Genomic DNA, 20,977 nt, shown 5'->3' on the forward strand with positions numbered 1-20,977 from the left:
TGGATATTGTTAATGAAGGGCACTTGTTTCTGTGACTTTTATTTTTTCTTTCTTGTCCAAAACAAAAAGAAAAAGGGGGGGAATCATGGGCGAGATTCTCCGACCCCCCGCCAGGTCGGAGAATCGCCGGGGGCTGGCGTGAATCCCGCCCCCGCCGGTTGCCAAATTCTCCGGCACCGGATATTCGGCAGGGGCGGGAATCGTGCCGCGCCGGTTGGCGTGCCCCCCCCCCCGCGATTCTCCGGCCTGGATGGGCCGAGGTCCCGCTGCTAGGATGCCTGTCCCGCCGGTGTGGATTAAACCACCTCTCTTACCGGCGGGACAAGGCGGCGCAGGCGGACTCCGGGGTCCTGGGGGGGGGGGCGCGGGGCGATCTGGCCCCGGGAGGTGCTCCCACGGTGGCCTAGCCCGCGATCGGGGCCCACCCATCCGCGGGCGGGCCTGGCGGAGGCGGAAGAGACTCCCTCCACTGCGCATGCGCGGGGTGCCGTGAGCGGCCGCTAACGCTCCCGCGCATGCGCCGCCTGGCAATGTCATTTCCGCGCCAGCTGGCGGGGCACTTCCGCCAGCTGGCGAGGCGAAAATCAGTCCGGCGCGGGCCTAGCCCCTCAAGGTTAGGGCTCGGCCCCCCAAGATGCGGAGGATTCCGCACCTTTGGGGCGGTGCGATGCCCGACTGATTTGCACCATTTTTGGCGCTGGTCGGCGGACATCGCGCCGATACCAGAGAATTTCGCCCCAGGTGTGTGTTTTTGAGTTTCTTGAAATTTTGTTTTCACCTAATTTTTTTTTTCTCCAAGGGGAGACTGTTAAGTAATGGGTTAAGAGACATTGCAGTTAGTTGTCTCATTTATGTTTACTATCCAATAATTGACACTGATATGTAAAGGGGCTTCAGGTGGCCTCTGTCAGGTGATGTATAGTTGGAGTTTTGTGCAAAGGCTGTTGGAAGGAAATAAATGTGTGTTTGTGAAAAAGGAACAGAACTTTAGACTCTTCATATCACAGCAACTAAAATGTCTAACATCTCCCACCTTTCCACAACCTTCCAGGCCTTCTGACACACCATATAGCCACCTCCAGACTCAGCCAAATCACACCCAGAACCTCGGACATAACATCTGTAAACGCCTGCCAGAGCCCCCTCAGTCTTGGACATGCCCAGAACATGTGGACGTGATTCACATCTCTCCCCTCCCCCAAGTATTGCCCACACCTTCCACCCCCGCAAAGAACCTGCTCATCCTCGCCATCGTCATGTGGGCCCTATGCACCACTTTAAACTGGATGAGGCTTAACCTTGCACACGAAGGACGCATTCACCCTCCGCAAGGCCTCTACCCACTTCCGGCCCACACCACCCCTTCCAGCTCCTCATCCCATTTACGCTTGATCTCCTTCACCATTGCGCCCTCCTTCTTCATCAGTTCCTTGTTTATATCTGACAGCCCTCCCCTATTTTGTCCTCCGACAACAGCTTATCCTGCAACACCGGAGCCGGCAGCCCAAGGAAAGGCGACATCTCTCTCCTCATGAAACCCCTCAGCTACAGGTACCCAAAGCTATTCCCCTTGGGAAGCTCATATAATTCCTCCAGCTCCGTGAATTTGCCCCCAATAAACAAGTCTCTAAAATACTCGATCCCCACCTGCCGCCACCCCCGAAACCTTGCATGCAGCCCCGCCAGCGCAAACCTATGGTCGCATATAGGTGCCCACAACAAAATGTCCACCAGCCCAAAATGTTGCCCGCACTGACCCCACACCCTTAACGTCGACACCATCACTGGGCTCACGGAGAATCTGGTCGGCGAGAATGGAAGAAGTGCCAACAACAGAGCCCTACCCGACAGCGCCTCCACCTGCCCACAGACCAACCTCTACTCCACAGCCCATTTCCTCACCATCGCAAGATTCGTCGCCCAATAGTAATTTATCAAATTCGGCAACGCCAGCGCCCCCCCCCCCCCCCCCCCCCCAGAACACCCTCGGAGTCTTCCCAATAAACCCCCAAATTATCCCATTAACCTTACTAAAGAACGACTTGGGGACAAAGATAAGGAACACAACCAGAAACCTGGGCAGCACCGTCATTTAACAGTCTGCACCCGCCCAGCCAGCGACAGCGGCAAAAACATCCCATCTCTTAAATTCCGCCTTCATTCCCTCCACCAATGGAGCCAAGTTCAATCTGTGTAGCTGGGCCCAGCTCCGCGCCACCTGGATTCCTAAATACCGCCAGCTCGTCCCCACCACCCTGAACGGTAACTCCCCTAATCTGCTTTCCTGCCCTCTGGCATTGATCGGGAACAACCCATGTTCAATTTATACCCTGAAAACTGGCCACATTCCCCCCAAATCTCCATAATTCCTCCAATGCTGCCCATCGGGTCTGTGATATATAACGAACCATCCACGTACATTGAAACCCTATGTTCGCCCCCCCCCCCCCCCCCCGCAACTCAATCCCTTTTCAACCCCTCAACGCCCTTAGCACCATTGCCAACCGCTCTATCGGCAAGGCGAACAGCAACGGAGATAGCGGGCACTCCTGACTTGTCCCACGATGTAGCCCAAGGTACCCCAAACTCATCCGGTTCGTCCGAACGGTTGCCACCGGCGCCCTGTACAACAGACAGACCCAAAGCACCTCCAACAAATACGCCCACTGCACCCGATCTAAAGCTTTGGCCACGTCCATCAACACCACTACTTCTACCTCCTGCCCCTCTGAGGGCATCATAAATACATTAAATAACCGCTTCACATTCGCCAACAACTATCTTCCCTTCACAAATTCCGTCTGGTCCTCCCCTGTCACCCGGAGCACAGTCCTCAATTCGCAATGCTGGCATCTTCGGCAATGACTTAGCTTCAACTTTCAGCAGTGATATCTGGCAGTATGACCTGCACTGCTCCAGGTCCTTATCTTTTTTTTTTAATCAGAGAGGTGGAAGCCTACCACAATGGTGGGCGGTTCCCCCTCTCCCTCTCCTCGTTATGTCCTCACCAGCAGTGGCCCCAAATCTGCACAAAACCTTTTGTAAAATCTGCTGGGAACCCGTCTGGCCCCATGGCCTTCTCTGCCTGCATTGCACCCATGCCATCCATCACCTCCCTCAGCAAGATCGGGGCCCCCAGCTTCTGAACCATCTCCCCCCTCCACCTTGTGGAACTCTAACCCATCCAGGATCTGCTGCACCCCTCCTCCCCCATCGAGGGCTCCGACTCATACAGCCTCTTACAGAAGTCTTTGAACGCCCCATTCACCCCCCCCTCCGGGTCCGTCACCACCTACCGATCTCCCTTGCCACTGCCTGCTTCCCCAACTGATGGGCCAGCATCCTACTCACCTTCTTCCCATACTATTCACTGCCCCTCTGGCCCTCCCCAACTGTCCCACAGCCTTCCCCGTGGACACAAATCCAAATTCCATCTGGCGCCTCTGTCTCTCCCTTAACAGCCCCTCTTCCGATGCCACCGAGCACCTCCAATTTACCCTCAGAATCTTGTCTACCAGCCTTGCCCTCTCCTCCCACTCCACTCTCTCCCTGTGCGCCCAAATTAAAATAAATTCTCCCCAACTACCGCCTTGAATGCCTCCCAAAGCGTGGCGGCTGTGATCCCATGTGTGTCGTTCAATTCCACATAGCCCCGAGCTCCGCACCCCCTCATCCACCAATAGTCCCACATTTAACCTGCACTGCGGCTGTTGGACCTCCCCCTGCACCACCCCCAAATCCACCCAACGCGACGCTTGGTCAGAAATCACAATCACCAAATACTCCAAGTCGGCCACCCCCATCGGCAGCACCTTGTCCAGCACAAAAAAATCAATCTGGGAGTACAGTCGGTGCACACAGGAGACGTAATAATCATCTTTGTATTGTCACAAGTAGGCCTACATTATCACTGCAATGAGGTTACTGTGAAAGCCCCTCGTCGCCACACTCTGGCATCTGTTCAGGTACAAAGGGGGAGAATTCAGAATGTCCAATTCACCTAACAGCACGTCTTTCGGGACTTGTGGGAGGAAACCGGAGCACCCGGAGGAAACCCACGCAGACACGGGGAGAACGTGCAGACTCCGCGCAGACAGTGACCCAAGCCGGGAATCGAACCCGGGACCCTGGAGCTGTGAAGCAACAGTGCTCCTCTCCAAAGCTCAATGTCCTCACACTCCTCCCAGTCTAAAGTGTACCGCCTCCTCTGGCGAGTCAAAATAAAATTCCTGCTTTTGGTGTGTCACCCACAAGCGGGCAGCGTACAAAACCCCAGACTTCACCCCCTTCTTAAAGAGGGCCCTCCACTTTGCCAGCTGCGCACCCAGGTCCTGGTAAATCCGCAACTCACTCCCTTCCCAGGTGCATGTTTGGTCCGCCTCATCCACTTCAGAATTTTTTCCTTGTCCAAAATTCGATGCAGCCTCATCACCATCGCCCTCAGCGGTTCCCCCACCTGCGGCCTCCTCCTCAGCGCCCTATGCACCCGATCCACCTCGAGGAGCCGGTCGAAGGCCCCCTCCTCCATCAACCTCCCCAGCATGTTCCCCACATACTTAGTGGCCTCTGCTCCCTTAATGCCCTCAGGTATTCTGACAGTCCTCAAATTCTGACGATTCTCAACATCCTCCAATTTCTCTCTTAACCTCTTCTGGCTGTTCAACACCATCCCCATCTCCAGCGGGGCTAGCCGCTCCTCGTGCTCCACTACCGACTCCTCCACCTTCTGGATCGGCAGGCCCTGAGCCTCCTACATCTGCTCCACTCGCTCAATCGCCGCCCTGATTGGCTCCATCGCCATGGCCAAATCCTCCAAAGCCTCTTTCCTTTGCTGCTGGAATTTGTTATGCAAAAACTCCACCAGTTGCTCCCTCAACCACTAGGCGGACAGTGCTGCCCCCTTACCCTCCGCCATCTTCACCTATGGCGCACCACAAAAACTTTTCTGCTCCGGCTGTTCTCTCTTTTTCGTGACTCCTCTCGTCCATTGATCCATACACCAGCCTCACCAGAGGAGTATTACCTTCCCTGGGCACTCATCCACCTTTTGCCCTCAAACACCACACCATTCAGGTGGGGAAGAACCAGAAAAATCCACCTTGAACGGGTGCCACCAAATGTGCGACCATTCATTCCATGGCCGCCACCGGATGTTATCAATCAAATTATTGTACCATGGGCAGGAACAGAGATTGAGGAAAAGGGATCTCTCTACAGGCGATCTTTGACCATATCAACTGATCACATTCCTTATGCAGAATCAATGTTGGAAGAAGAATCCTGGAACGACATTTATCTACCATAAAAATGTTACCTATCTCCTGTTTCCTTACATGGCTGAGATCTACACAGGGACAAAGGAAACCTACGACTTAATCCCTCATCAGCTAAAGCTCTTTGTCCGATACAATGCCTAATTCTTACTGACTAACTGGATATTACAGAAACACACTTTTATCCAAAATAAACCCTCACTTAATAAGCAAAATTAATATCAAGAGAACCGGTAGAGTGTTCAGGAGAGACAGTGTAGCCATCTGGGATGGCCACGTCCCGATTACAAAATGGACACTTGCAATGAATGCAGGGAAAATTGGACAATACTGAAAAGCAAGCAGGTGCAAGGTCTGTCTGTTGATTAGAGCAGTGGCTCTCAGATAGAACTGGTACTGCTAAGCCATCTACATACTAATGAGCCATCTCCGGGAACAAAAGGGAAACATTTAGATAAACAATGTTGAGGCAGACACCCCGGCACCAGAAGAGACTAAAACAAAGCAGACCAACAGTCACCAAGTCACGCCCAGCAATCAGGGAACCACCCCTCTATTGGGGGAACATCGATAAGAATGATTGGGAAAGGCCCAATTAATTGAGGCCAAGTTCAAGGCCCACCCAAAAGCGCGCAAAGCCCTTTCGGGTATAAAAAGTATTCCCCAAGAGAGAATCTTTCTTCTTGGCCTTGGCTCTCAGCGAGGAGACCAGCCTAGCAGCTACATCAGACCAAGTAAGTTCCAAGTCAACGCACGCTACGAGATAGACGCTCCTAGTTGCTATCCTGTAAACAGCTCAACCCAGCAGCCTCAGAACCGAGCAACGGTCATTGTTCCTCTGACTGAGTGGGCACCCGAAGCTAAGTATAGGCTTTTAGTAATAGTGATAGTCTAGGTTGTAGAATTTTATGCATGAGTAGAATTGACTGTGTGTTAATAAATGAGCATTGCTTTTGAACTTTAAAAAAATATATATATTTATTAAAGTTTTTTTAACACAATTTTTCTCCCTTACAAACAATAACCCCCCCCCCCCCGTAACAAAAAAAAAACCGAGAAATCGTGCAGAGCAAGATATATACATGGCAAAATTATATATTTACACAGCTTTGTACACTGGCCCTCACCCATACGTGCCAGTTTCCCCAACCCTTCATGCTATCTCTTGCTCATCCACCCTCCCAGGCAGTCCCCCCTTCCCCCCCCCCCCTTTCCAGGACGTCCCCCCCAAGGTTGCTGCTGCTGCTGACCGACCTTCCTCTAACGCTCCGCGAGATAGTCTAGGAACGGTTGCCACCGCCTGTAGAACCCGCTTTTGAACTTATTAACTGGTGTATCGAGTCTTTGATCAGTATTCGGTTTTAAACCTTGTGGCCATAAAGGAAAAGAGTTGGTCAAAATGGGCTGTTTCTTTGCTGTAAATACTTTGACATTATGCATCGATGTAAACGTAATCCCGAACTTATAAACGTCCCCTGTCAATGAGTAGTACTATTGGGCAGAGCAACTAGATGAGGCATTTATGGCTGGTTTACCTGGAGTAGTGCATAGCCTGGTGATCAGCGATGTGGAAGTAGAAATCTGTTGTGTGCTTCATCTCATTTGTACACCCAGTGTTTTGAACATAATGTCCGATAGGGTAACAGTAAACGCCATCCACCAAATTGCTGTCATCGTATTCACAGCAGCGATCGTACATTGGCCCATTTCCTAAAAAAGGACAAAGAAAAATCACTCTTTGCTGGGTTGAGGCATGCTTTCATAAATCAAATGTTGCCATGGAGTTGCTGCACTATGGGAGAGGCCATCTTTGGGGTTCATTGAGCTGTGGCCCAGTCTACACTCCAAACCATAGAAAAGTTACAACACATGCACATGCCAGCCTGAGGACACCTATCTTCCTTTACCCGATCCACAGCCCTGTAGCTTACAGCACTTAAGGTACAGATCCAGGTATTTTAAAAAAGAGTTTAGGGTCTCTGCCTCCACCACCAACTCGAATTCCAGACTCCCACTACCCTCCGTGTAAAAATGTTCTTCCTCATGTCCCCTCTACACCTTCTGCCACTTATCTTGAATCTCTGTCCCCTGGTTCTAGAATTCTCCACCAAGGGAAACAATTTTATCCTGTCCACTCTATCTCTTCCCCTCATAATTTTATACACCTCAATTAAGTCACCCCTCAGCCTTCTTTGTTCCAAGGACAATAACCCCCACCTATCCAATCTCTCCCCGTAGGTACACTTTTCTAGCCTTGGCAACATTCTTGTAAACCTCCTCTGCACTCTCTCCAGAGCAATTACGTCTTTCCTGTAATGTGGTGATCAGAACTGCACACAATACTCCAGTTGTGGCCTCACCAGTGTTTCATACAATTACAACATTGTATCCTTACTTTTATATTCTATATCTCTGCCAATGAGGAGAACATTCCATAGACTTTCTTTACAACCTTGTCGACTTGAACTGCTACCTTTAGGGACCTGTGTACGTGTACACCAATATCCCTCACTTCATCGACCCCCCTTTGTATATTTCCATTTATTATGTACTCCCTATAACTGTTTGACCTCCCTAAATGCAGGGCCTCACACTTCTCTGTGTTAAGTTCCATCTGCCACTTTATCACCCATTCCCCCAACCCATCTGTATCATTTTGGAGAATATAGCAATCTGGTACACTGTCCACCACTCGGCCAATCTTTGTATCATCTGCAAATTTCCCAATCGTGCCCCCCACATTCATAAAGGTGAATGTAAATGTTCCCACAGTCCCTAGTTTGAAGAAGAACGGAGTAGCTCCGGGAGTCCCGACCAATATTTATCCCTCACCCAACATCACTAACACAGATCACTTGGCTGTAATCACAACGGCTGCTGCAGGCTAATAACATCCAGTATGTGGGCGGCAATCCAGCCCACCAGGTCGGTCTATCCGTCCCGCAGAGCCAGTGTTCAAATTACCAGTAAGTGAAGTGAAAGATTCTGCAAGGAGCTGCTCCTCCTGCTGACTGGCTCACCGCTGAACCTATCAGCAGTAAATGTGGGAGAAAAGCATTAGAGGAGCAGCGAACATGATGTTTCTTACAGCCCGAGGCCTGAACATCAGTACCATCGGCAATGTGTCTTCTGGTGAGGAAGAGAGACACTGCTTGCTGGTAGAAGAGAGAAAGACTGCTGGTTTGGTGGAGGAAGAGACTGCCTGCTGGGGTGAGGACGGGGGCAGCACGGTGGCTAGCATTGTTGCCTCACAGCGCAACGAACCCGGGTGCGATTTCAACTTTGGGTGACTGTGTGGAGATTACACGTTCTCCCTGTGTCTGCGTGGGTTTCCTCCGGGTGCTTCGGTTTCCTCCCACAGTCCAAAGTTATGCAGGTTAGGTGGATTGGAGACAGTAAATTGCCCCTTAGTGTCCAAAGATGTGCAGGTTAGGTGGGGTTACAGGTATGCAGTTGATTCTGGGCGGCATGGTGGCGCAGTGGTTAGCACTGTTGCCTCATGGCGCTGAGGACACAGGTTCGATCCCGGCCCTGGGTCACTGTCTGTATGGAGTTTGCACATTCTCCTTGTGTCTGTGTGGGCCTCACCCGCACAACCAAAGATATGCAGGGTAGGTGGATTGGCCACGCTAAATTGCCCTTTAATTGGAAAAAAAATGAATTGGGTACTCTAAATTTTTTTTTTTTTAATCCAGTTGATTGAATGAAAGAGCTCAGAGGTTGCAAGCATCGAAGTTTAGGAGAGATGCAGAATGCATTTGCGCTATCGAGGGAGATCAGGGGGCCTCTATTCTGACCTGCTGGACATCCCCGTCAGTGAAATTGAACTGTTTTGAAGAAAATTGTGTTTGCAAGTCTTTCAGCATTTGGATCTATTTTCACAGATGAAGTCAGTCCTCTGTCCCTCACAGAGCCATGGTGTGGTTAACAACTGATCACTCGGAAGTCCGTGTGCAGCTTAAAGTGTCCAAATACATGCTGGTCATTGGCAAACTCAGCAAAGAAAAGCAAGGGCAAGGATCACACTAAATCGCTGAGACCATGGTAATTATGTTAAATTTAGAGGGCTACAGGAATTGGGCTGGAGAATGGAACTGGCTGGGTAGCTCTTTTGGGAGCCAGTGAGGATACAATGGGCCGAATGGCCTCCTTCTGTGCTGTAAATAATGAAATAATATATCGAGATCTTATAAACGTTAAAATATATTAATAACATGCAAAACCTTAGAGTGAATAAATGAAGACTCAAAAAAATGAATATGTCTGAAAGGTTGCTGACCACTGAACATTTCCTCTGAAAGATAGCCCCTCACAGTGTGGCACTCCCTCAATACTGCACTACGGAGTGTCAGTTTAGATCTGCTACTCAAGTCTCTGGCATGGGGATTGAACCCAAGCCCTTCAGACTCAGAGACAAGTGTACTACCCACTGAACCATAGCTGATTTACGTGAGTGTGTATCGTATTATACATTGCATTAATCCTAATAGTGGCAAAATATTCAGACTGCCATTAAGCAATGTACAGGAGTTATTTACCCCCCACCCCCCCCGACAAATAATATCTATGATTTGGCCAAAGCTGCAATGCTTTTATACTGACAGCGTCAGTCAGCGCCCAATGCCCGTCAATGCCCAGTGTCTGTCTGTACCATGTCTATCTGTGCCCAGTGTCAGTCAGCACTCAGTGTCAGTCACTGCCCAGTGTCAGTCAGCGCCCAGTGTCTGGCTGTGCCCAGCATCTGTGCCTAGTGTCAGTCTGTGCCCAAGGTCAGTCTGTGTTCCTAGTGAGTCTGAAACCAGTGCCTGTCAGTGTTGATGATCCGTGTCAGTGACCAGTGTGTCCAGTGTTAGTCATTGTCCAGTGCCTGTCAGTGACCAGTGTATATGACCAGTGTCTGTCTGTGACCAGTGTTTGTCAGTGCCCAGTATCAGTCATTACCCAATGTCTGTCTGACCAGTGTCAGGCTGTGACCAGTGTCAGGCTGTGACCAGTGTCAGGCTGTGACTCGTGTCGGTCTGTGACCGGCATCTGTGGCCAGTTTCTGTATCTGTTTGTGACCAGTATCTGTGACCAATGTCAGTCATTGCCCAGTGTCTGTAACCAGTGTCAGTCTTTGCCAATTGCCAGTCATTGCCTGGTGTCAGTGCCCGGTGTCGGTCAGTGCCCGGTGTCGGTCAGTGCCCGGTGTCGGTCAGTGCACGGAGTCGGTCAGTGCACGGAGTCGGTCAGTGCACGGAGTCGGTCAGTGCTCGGTGTCGGTCAGTGCCCGGTGTCGGTCAGTGCCCGGTGTCGGTCAGTGCCCGGTGTCGGTCAGTGCCCGGTGTCGGTCAGTGCCCGGTGTCGGTCAGTGCCCGGTGTCGGTCAGTGCCCGGTGTCGGTCAGTGCCCGGTGTCGGTCAGTGCACGGAGTCGGTCAGTGCCCGGTGTCGGTCAGTGCCCGGTGTCGGTCAGTGCCCGGTGTCGGTCAGTGCCCGGTGTCGGTCAGTGCCCGGTGTCGGTCAGTGCCCGGTGTCGGTCAGTGCCCGGTGTCGGTCAGTGCCCGGTGTCGGTCAGTGCTCGGTGTCGGTCAGTGCCCGGTGTCTGTCAGTGCCCGGTGTCGGTCAGTGCCCGGTGTCGGTCAGTGCCCGGTGTCTGTCAGTGCCCGGTGTCTGTCAGTGCTCGGTGTCGGTCAGTGCCCGGTGTCGGTCAGTGCCCGGTGTCAGTCAGTGCCCGGTGTCGGTCAGTGCCCGGTGTCGGTCAGTGCCCGGTGTCGGTCAGTGCTCGGTCAGTGCTCGGTGTCGGTCAGTGCTCGGTCAGTGCCCGGTGTCGGTCAGTGCCCGGTGTCGGTCAGTGCCCGGTGTCGGTCAGTGCCCGGTGTCGGTCAGTGCCCGGTGTCGGTCAGTGCCCGGTGTCGGTCAGTGCTCGGTGTCGGTCAGTGCTCGGTGTCGGTCAGTGCTCGGTCAGTGCCCGGTGTCGGTCAGTGCCCGGTGTCGGTCAGTGCCCGGTGTCGGTCAGTGCTCGGTGTCAGTCAGTCAGTGCCCGGTGTCAGTCAGTGCTCGGTGTCAGTCAGTCAGTGCCCGGTGTCAGTCAGTGCCAGTGTCGGTCAGTGCTCGGTGTCGGTCAGTGCTCGGTGTCGGTCAGTGCTCGGTGTCAGTCAGTGCGGTGTCGGTCAGTGCCGGTGTCGGTCAGTGCTCGGTGTCGGTCAGTGCTCGGTGTCGGTCAGTGCTCGGTGTCGGTCAGTGCTTCGTGTCGGTCAGTGCCCGGTGTCGGTCAGTGCCCGGTGTCGGTCAGTGCTCGGTGTCGGTCAGTGCCCAGTGTCGGTCAGTGCCCAGTGTCGGTCAGTGCCCGGTGTCGGTCAGTGCCCGGTGTCGGTCAGTGCTCGGTGTCAGTCAGTCAGTGCCCGGTGTCAGTCAGTGCTCGGTGTCAGTCAGTCAGTGCTCGGTGTCAGTCAGTCAGTGCTCGGTGTCAGTCAGTGCCAGTGTCAGTCAGTGCCAGTGTCAGTCAGTGCCAGTGTCAGTCAGTGCCCGGTGTCAGTCAGTGCCCGGTGTCGGTCAGTGCCCGGTGTCGGTCAGTGCCCGGTGTCGGTCAGTGCTCGGTGTCGGTCAGTGCTCGGTGTCGGTCAGTGCCCGGTGTCAGTCAGTGCCCGGTGTCAGTCAGTGCTCGGTGTCAGTCAGTGCTCGGTGTCAGACAGTGCCCGGTGTCGGTCAGTGCCCGGTGTCGGTCAGTGCCCGGTGTCGGCCAGTGTCAGTCAGTGCCCAGTGTCAGTCAGTGCCCGGTGTCAGTCAGTGCCCAGTGTCAGTCAGTGCCCGGTGTCAGTCAGTGCCCGGTGTCAGTCAGTGCCCGGTGTCAGTCAGTGCCCGGTGTCAGTCAGTGCCCGGTGTCTGTCAGTGCCCGGTGTCTGTCAGTGCCCGGTGTCAGTCAGTGCCCGGTGTCGGTCAGTGCCCGGTGTCGGTCAGTGCCCGGTGTCAGTCAGTGCTCGGTGTCGGTCAGTGCTCGGTGTCGGTCAGTGCCCGGTGTCAGTCAGTGCCCGGTGTCAGTCAGTGCTCGGTGTCAGTCAGTGCTCGGTGTCAGACAGTGCCCGGTGTCGGTCAGTGCCCGGTGTCGGTCAGTGCCCGGTGTCAGTCAGTCAGTGCTTGGTGTCAGTCAGTCAGTGCTTGGTGTCAGTCAGTGCTTGGTGTCAGTCAGTGCTCGGTGTCGGTCAGTGCTCGGTGTCGGTCAGTGCTCGGTGTCGGTCAGTGCCCGGTGTCGGTCAGTGCTCGGTGTCGGTCAGTGCCCGGTGTCTGTCAGTGCCCGGTGTCAGTCAGTGCCCGGTGTCTGTCAGTGCCCGGTGTCTGTCAGTGCCCGGTGTCTGTCAGTGCCCGGTGTCTGTCAGTGCCCGGTGTCTGTCAGTGCCCGGTGTCTGTCAGTGCCCAGTGTCGGTCAGTGCCCGGTGTCGGTCAGTGCCCTGTGTCGGTCAGTGCCCTGTGTCGGTCAGTGCCCTGTGTCGGTCAGTGCTCGGTGTCAGTCAGTGCTCCGTGTCGGTCAGTGCCCGGTGTCGGTCAGTGCCCGGTGTCGGTCAGTGCCCGGTGTCGGTCAGTGCTCGGTGTCGGTCAGTGCCCGGTGTCGGTCAGTGCCCGGTGTCGGTCAGTGCCCGGTGTCAGTCAGTGCCAGTGTCCGTCAGTGCTCGGTGTCGGTCAGTGCTCGGTGTCGGTCAGTGCTCGGTGTCAGTCAGTGCTCGCTGTCAGTCAGTGCTCGGTGTCGGTCAGTGCCCGGTGTCGGTCAGTGCCCGGTGTCGGTCAGTGCCCGGTGTCAGTCAGTGTCCGGTGTCAGTCAGTGCCCGGTGTCTGTCAGTGCCCAGTGTCGGTCAGTGCTCGGTGTCAGTCAGTTAGTGCTCGGTGTCAGTCAGTGCCAGTGTCAGTCAGTGCCCGGTGTCAGTCAGTGCTCGGTGTCAGTCAGTCAGTGCCCGGTGTCAGTCAGTGCCAGTGTCAGTCAGTGCCAGTGTCAGTCAGTGCCCGGTGTCAGTCAGTGCCCGGTGTCGGTCAGTGCTCGGTGTCGGTCAGTGCTCGGTGTCGGTCAGTGCTCGGTGTCGGTCAGTGCCCGGTGTCGGTCAGTGCTCGGTGTCGGTCAGTGCCCGGTGTCTGTCAGTGCCCAGTGTCAGTCAGTGCCCGGTGTCTGTCAGTGCCCGGTGTCTGTCAGTGCCCGGTGTCTGTCAGTGCCCGGTGTCTGTCAGTGCCCGGTGTCTGTCAGTGCCCGGTGTCTGTCAGTGCCCGGTGTCTGTCAGTGCCCGGTGTCGGTCAGTGCCCTGTGTCGGTCAGTGCCCTGTGTCGGTCAGTGCCCTGTGTCGGTCAGTGCTCGGTGTCAGTCAGTGCTCCGTGTCGGTCAGTGCCCGGTGTCGGTCAGTGCCCGGTGTCGGTCAGTGCCCGGTGTCGGTCAGTGCTCGGTGTCGGTCAGTGCCCGGTGTCGGTCAGTGCCCGGTGTCGGTCAGTGCCCGGTGTCGGTCAGTGCCCGGTGTCAGTCAGTGCCAGTGTCAGTCAGTGCTCGGTGTCGGTCAGTGCTCGGTGTCGGTCAGTGCTCGGTGTCAGTCAGTGCTCGCTGTCAGTCAGTGCTCGGTGTCGGTCAGTGCCCGGTGTCGGTCAGTGCCCGGTGTCGGTCAGTGCCCGGTGTCAGTCAGTGTCCGGTGTCAGTCAGTGCCCGGTGTCTGTCAGTGCCCAGTGTCGGTTAGTGCTCGGTGTCAGTCAGTGCCAGTGTCAGTCAGTGCCCGGTGTCAGTCAGTGCTCGGTGTCAGTCAGTCAGTGCCCGGTGTCAGTCAGTGCCAGTGTCAGTCAGTGCCAGTGTCAGTCAGTGCCAGTGTCAGTCAGTGCCCGGTGTCAGTCAGTTCCCGGTGTCAGTCAGTTCCCGGTGTCAGTCAGTTCCCGGTGTCAGTCAGTGCCCGGTGTCAGTCAGTGCCCGGCGTCAGTCAGTGCCCGGTGTCAGTCAGTGCCCGGTGTCAGTCAGTGCCCGGTGTCAGTCAGTGCCCGGTGTCAGTCAGTGCCCGGTGTCAGTCAGTGCCCGGTGTCGGTCAGTGCCAGTGTCGGTCAGTGCCCGGTGTCGGTCAGTGCCCGGTGTCGGTCAGTGCTCGGTGTCAGTCAGTGCTCGGTGTCAGTCAGTGCTCGGTGTCAGTCAGTGCTCGGTGTCAGTCAGTGCCCTGTGTCTGTCAGTGCCCTGTGTCTGTCAGTGCCCGGTGTCGGTCAGTGCTCGGTGTCGGTCGGTGCCCGGTGTCGGTCGGTGCCCGGTGTCGGTCAGTGCCCGGTGTCGGTCAGTGCTCGGTGTCAGTCAGTGCTCGGTGTCAGTCAGTGCCCGGTGTCTGTCAGTGCCCAGTGTCGGTCAGTGCTCGGTGTCAGTCAGTCAGTGCCCGGTGTCAGTCAGTGCTCGGTGTCAGTCAGTCAGTGCCCGGTGTCAGTCAGTGCTCGGTGTCAGTCAGTCAGTGCTCGGTGTCAGTCAGTCAGTGCTCGGTGTCAGTCAGTGCCAGTGTCAGTCAGTGCCAGTGTCAGTCAGTGCCAGTGTCAGTCAGTGCCCGGTGTCGGTCAGTGCCCAGTGTCGGTCAGTGCCCGGTGTCGGTCAGTGCCCGGTGTCAGTCAGTGCTCGGTGTCAGTCAGTGCCCGGTGTCAGTCAGTGCCCGGTGTCAGTCAGTGCCCGGTGTCAGTCAGTGCTCGGTGTCAGTCAGTGCTCGGTGTCAGACAGTGCCCGGTGTCGGTCAGTGCCCGGTGTCGGCCAGTGTCAGTCAGTGCCCGGTGTCAGTCACTGCCCGGTGTCGGTCAGTGCCCGGTGTCAGTCAGTGCTCGGTGTCAGTCAGTGCCCGGTGTCTGTCAGTGCCCGGTGTCTGTCAGTGCCCGGTGTCTGTCAGTGCCCGGTGTCTGTCAGTGCCCGGTGTCTGTCAGTGCCCGGTGTCTGTCAGTGCCCGGTGTCTGTCAGTGCCCGGTGTCTGTCAGTGCCCGGTGTCAGTCAGTGCCCGGAGTCAGTCAGTGCCAGTGTCAGTCAGTGCCCGGTGTCAGTCAGTGCCCGGTGTCTGTCAGTGCTCGGTGTCTGTCAGTGCTCGGTGTCAGTCAGTGCTTGGTGTCAGTCAGTGCTCGGTGTCGGTCAGTGCTCGGTGTCGGTCAGTGCTCGGTGTCGGTCAGTGCCCGGTGTCGGTCAGTGCTCGGTGTCGGTCAGTGCCCGGTGTCTGTCAGTGCCCGGTGTCTGTCAGTGCCCGGTGTCTGTCAGTGCCCGGTGTCTGTCAGTGCCCGGTGTCTGTCAGTGCCCGGTGTCTGTCAGTGCCCGGTGTCGGTCAGTGCTCCGTGTCGGTCAGTGCCCGGTGTCGGTCAGTGCCCGGTGTCGGTCAGTGCTCGGTGTCGGTCAGTGCCCGGTGTCAGTCAGTGCCAGTGTCAGTCAGTGCCCTGTGTCGGTCAGTGCTCGGTGTCAGTCAGTGCTCGGTGTCGGTCAGTGCTCGGTGTCGGTCAGTGCTCGGTGTCGGTCAGTGCTCGGTGTCAGTCAGTGCTCGGTGTCAGTCAGTGCTCGGTGTCAGTCAGTGCTCGGTGTCAGTCAGTGCCCAGTGTCGGTCAGTGCCCAGTGTCGGTCAGTGCCCAGTGTCGGTCAGTGCCCAGTGTCAGTCAGTGCCCAGTGTCGGTCAGTGCCCGGTGTCAGTCAGTCAGTGCCAGTGTCAGTCAGTGCTCGGTGTCAGTCAGTCAGTGCCCAGTGTCAGTCAGTGCCCAGTGTCAGTCAGTGCTCAGTGTCAGTCAGTGCCCAGTGTCGGTCAGTGCCCAGTGTCGGTCAGTGCCCAGTGTCTGTCAGTGCCCAGTGTCGGTCAGTGCCCAGTGTCGGTCAGTGCCCGGTGTCAGTCAGTGCCCAGTGTCAGTCAGTGCCAGTGTCAGTCTGTGCTCGGTGTCAGTCAGTCAGTGCCCAGTGTCAGTCAGTGCCCAGTGTCAGTCAGTGCCCAGTGTCGGTCAGTGCCCATTGTCTGTCAGTGCCCAGTGTCGGTCAGTGCTCAGTGTCAGTCAGTGCCCAGTGTCGGTCAGTGCCCAGTGTCAGTCAGTGCCCAGTGTCGGTCAGTGCCCGGTGTCAGTCAGTCAGTGCCAGTGTCAGTCAGTGCTCGGTGTCAGTCAGTCAGTGCCCAGTGTCAGTCAGTGCCCAGTGTCGGTCAGTGCCCAGTGTCGGTCAGTGCCCAGTGTCGGTCAGTGCCCAGTGTCGGTCAGTGCCCAGTGTCGGTCAGTGCCCAGTGTCTGTCAGTGCCCAGTGTCGGTCAGTGCCCAGTGTCGGTCAGTGCCCAGTGTCGGTCAGTGCCCGGTGTCAGTCAGTCAGTGCCCAGTGTCAGTCAGTGCCCAGTGTCAGTCAGTGCCCAGTGTCAGTCAGTGCCAGTGTCAGTCAGTGCTCGGTGTCAGTCGCTCGGTGTCAGTCAGTCAGTGCCCAGTGTCAGTCAGTGCCCAGTGTCAGTCAGTGCCCAGTGTCAGTCAGTGCCCAGTGTCAGTCAGTGCCCAGTGTCGGTCAGTGCCCATTGTCTGTCAGTGCCCAGTGTCGGTCAGTGCTCAGTGTCGGTCAGTGCTCAGTGTATGTCAGTGCTCGGTGTCAGTCAATGCCCCAGTGTCAGTCAGTGCCCGGTGTCAGTCAGTGCCCGGTGTCGGTCAGTGCCCAGTGTCGGTCAGTGCTCAGTGTCCGGTGTCAGTCAGTGCCCGGTGTCAGTCAGTGCCCAGCGTCAGTCAGTGCCCAGTGTCAGTCAGTGCCCAGTGTCAGTCAGTGCCCAGTGTCAGTCAGTGCCCAGTGTCAGTCAGTGCCCGGTGTCGGTCAGTACCCAGTGTCGGTCAGTGCTCAGTGTCGGTCAGTGTCCAGTGTCAGTGAGTGCCTGGTGTCAGTGAGTGCCCAGGGTCAGTGCTTAGTGTCCCCTGTCAGTGAGTGCCCAGAGTCAGTGCCCGGTGTCAGTGAGTGCCCAGGGTCAGTGCTCAGTGTCCCCTGTCAGTGAGTGCCCAGGGTCAGTGAGTGCCCAGGGTCAGTGCCCAGTGGCAGTGCCCAGGGTCAGTGCCCAGTGTCAGTGAGTGCCCAGGGTCAGTGAGTGCCCAGGGTCAGTGAGTGCCCAGGGTCAGTGCCCAGGATCAGTGAGTGCCCAGGATCAGTGAGTGCCCGGGGTCAGTGAGTGCTCAGGGTCAGTGCCCAGGGTCAGTACCTAGAGTCAGTGCCCAGGGTCAGTGCTCAGTGCCTAGAGTCAGTGCCCAGGGTCAGTGCCTAGAGTCTGTGCCTAGAGTCAGTGCCCAGGGTCAGTGCTCAGTGCCTAGAGTCAGTGCTCAGTGCCCAGAGTCAGTGCCCAGGGTCAGTGCTCAGTGCCCAGAGTCAGTGCCCAGGGTCAGTGCCCAGAGTCAGTGCCCAAAGGCAGTTCCAGTGTCAGTGCCGAGACAGTGCCACGTCTGTGTGTCCAGTACCTTCCCAGATAAAGTGGCCGTGGATCTTTTTGGCAAACTTGAACCAGAAGGTCTCTCTGCTGGGTTCCTGCAGCAGCACCTCGGCGCTCCAGTAGGCGGGTTCGTTCAGCGCGCTGGCCGCCGCCACCATGGGCACGGCTCGGTCCGGGTCCCAGTGTCCCAGCTCCGGCCTGGAACCGCACACAAACAGCCGCACATTGGGATCTTCCGAGGTCAGCACCAGCCCGAACCTCAGCAGCATTGCCAATCTGCAGGCCGCGCTCCAGACCTCCGGCCGGCTGCCCTTTCCTCTCAGTGCCCCTCCGCAGGGAGGAACCGTGTAACTCAACCCTGAGCAGCCAGCTGTCCAACCTGCCCCTCCTCCCGCCACCCCGCCACTCATTGGCTTCTCCCGCGGCGTGAAGCCGAGCAGACAGCCAGTGGGCTGTGGGGAAGAGGCCCTGCTTGTCTCACTCACTGCCAGCCGCCCAAAATAGCCCTGGAGTATTTACAACCAGAGAGGCACAGGAGGGCAAGTTACAGTACTGCACAGAATTGGACCAAATCATTCACTCTATACTTTCCAGTCTGCATCCCTCTCCTATCCCCACTCTTCACTGTGTATCTTTTTCCTATACTACCTGTTGGAGGGTCAGATAGCTCAGTTGGCTGGATGGCTGATATGGAGAGAGACGCCAACAGCGTGGGCTCAGCTATCTATGAAGGCCCCACCTTCTCAACCGTGCCCATTGCCTGAGGTGTGGTGACCCTTTGTCAAATCATCACCAGTCAGCTCTCTTCTCAAAAGGGGAGAGCAGCCTATGGTCTTGAGGGATCGTGGTGATTTGCACTTCACGGCCTGTATCGCTTCCAAAATTGCTCTCAGAATTTTACTGTCCCTACCTCTCTTCCAACTTTACTCTCTTGATCTTCCTTATCTGTATCTTTTGTCAAATGTTTAGAGATGGATTGATGGATCTTGGCTCCTGGAAACGCTGGCTGAGGAAAGTGATCCAAGGCTATAGAGAGGAATTCCCTTGTGAAATCGAGCAGTAAAGATCATAGAATCATAGGAATTTACAGTGCAGAAGGAGACCATTCAGCCTATCGAGTCTGCACTGGCCCTTGGAAAGAGCCGCTTACTTAAGCCTCTATCCTATTCCCGTAACCTAGTAACCCCACCTAACCTTTTTGGACACTAAGGACAATATATCATGGCCAATCCACCGAACCTGCACATCTTTAGACTATGGGAGGAAACCGGAGCACCTGGGGGAAACCCACGCGCACACGGGGAGGATGTGCAGACTCCGCACAGTTACCCAAGCCGGGAATCGAACTTGAGACTCTTGAGCTGTGAAGCAACTGTGCTAACCATGGTGCTGCCCATGGCAGGGGTCACCTGTTCCCTCCATCCTAACCTGCGCATCTTTATACTGGGAGGAAACTGGAGCACCTGGAGGAAACCCACACATACATGGAAGAACGTGCAAACTCCACAGTCACCCAAGGCCAGAAACGAACACGGGTCCCTCGTGCTGTGAGGGAGCAGTGCTAACCATTGTGCCCCCATCCGCCCCTGGTGTCCAGTTTAGAATGCAAAGCTACAGAAAGACTTGCATTTATACAGCATCTTTCACACCCTCATTACATCCCAAAGTACTTCACGACCAATAATTCCACCTTTTAAGTGTAGTAGGTAAAAAAAAATACAGCAGCTAATTTGTGCTTAGAAAGATCCCTCAAAATTAGATAAAAGATTAGTTTATTTGTTTGGGTGCTGTGGGTTAAGGAAGGGATGTTGACCAGGCCATCAGGAGAACTCCCCTGCTCTTCAAATAATGTCACTGGTTCTTTTCTGAACAGGCAGATGGAGACTTGGTTTAACATTTCATCCAAAAGCAGCACCTCCAACCATGCAGCACTCCCCCATTACTGCACCAAGAGTGTCAGGCGACACTGTAGTGGAGCTTTCATTTGTGGGTAGTTTCTAGAATACTGTGTCTCTAGTTTCTAGAATAATGTGACCTGAAGGGACTAAAGGAATAAATTAGTGATATTTTAGCTGACACTTTTCAGAACTTGGGAAATACTGAAGGTGATACTTAGAATGGACAAGTGTAGTTTCAGTGAAAATTTCACTTGCAAATTGTTGCTTGGTAGTGCAGGGCTTGGGTATTGCTGAAAAAAGGAACGTGTTGAAACTTTTTGTGTTGCACTCATCAGGACAAATGCCTCGACCAGAGTTGACTTACCAACCAACTCGCACTCTATTCTTATGTAGTATATACACTGTTGCTCCCTTTGAAATTTGGAGTTATTGTGCCTTCCTGATGAATGTAAGACAAAAAGCTTTGAGAGCATGTCCTTTCTTTTTAAACACAATTCACAAATAGTTCTTGTGATTTAATCAATACCTTTTATTATAATTGGTGCCTCTATTTCTAAGAATGAGATATCCTGGGCTTCTGTTATAATTTTCTCAACTTGTCCTTCCACATAGGTATCTGTACCTCAGAAATACTAAATCTCTTGGCTCCTTATGAAGTTAGTACTTGTGGTGGATATTTCTCTGTCTTCCTCCCAAATGTGTCACCACAGGTTGCTGTTTAATTCAAATCTGACATCTCTGTGCTCAATCTACTAACTTGACTGCGTGCTCCTTACAGCATATTCATTCTTCAGTTAACAACCCCCCCGCCCCTATATACACACACACTTTGAAGTTACATATAGACCAGAAGGCCATTCAGCCCTATAAGCCTGTTCTGCCATTTAATGTGAATATGGCTGATCCGTATCATAAGCTTATCTGACTGCCTTAGCTTCACATTGAGCAGCACGGTAGCACAGTGGTTAGCACTGTTGCTTCACCGCACCAGGGTCCCAGGTTCAAGTCCCAGCTTGGGTCACTGTCTGTGTGGAGTCTGCACGTTCTCCCCGTGTCCATGGATTTCCTCCCATAAATCCCGAAAGACGTGCTGTTAGGTAATTTGGACATTCTGAATTCTCCCTCTGTGTACCCAACAGGCGTCATAGTGTGGCGACTGGGGGATTTTCACAGTAACTTCATTGCAGTGTTAATGTAAGCCTACTTGTGACAATTAAAGATTATTATTACAGAAATAGGCCCAACCGATCAATAAACTGGTGTTTATGCTTCACACAAGCCTGTTCCACCCCTTTCATCTCATTGTGGCAACGTATTCTACTTCTCCTTTCTCCCTCATGTGCACACCTAGCTTCCCCTCGAATGCATCTATCCTTGACTCTTCGAGATCCATATTCTCATCTCTCAGGTTAGAGAAGTTTCTTCTGAATTCCATATTGGATTTATTAGTGA

General features: G+C 54.6%; 1 protein-coding gene across 1 annotated transcript in view; it reads right to left on the reverse strand.

The window, feature by feature from the left end:
• Positions 1-18,240, reverse strand: part of epm2a (EPM2A glucan phosphatase, laforin) — a 70,508-nt gene extending 52,268 nt beyond the window's left edge. Inside the window, exons 1-2 of the mRNA XM_072498463.1 lie at positions 17,656-18,240; positions 6,809-6,983 (exon numbers count right to left, since the gene is read on the reverse strand). Coding sequence (XP_072354564.1) covers positions 6,809-6,983; positions 17,656-18,037 — 557 coding nt within the window. The 5' untranslated portion in view covers positions 18,038-18,240. The remainder of the gene's footprint in view (positions 1-6,808; positions 6,984-17,655) is intronic.
• Positions 18,241-20,977: the final 2,737 nt, after the last annotated feature.

Source organism: Scyliorhinus torazame, chromosome 4 (assembly GCF_047496885.1).
Source record: "Scyliorhinus torazame isolate Kashiwa2021f chromosome 4, sScyTor2.1, whole genome shotgun sequence".
NCBI lineage: Eukaryota > Metazoa > Chordata > Chondrichthyes > Carcharhiniformes > Scyliorhinidae > Scyliorhinus > Scyliorhinus torazame.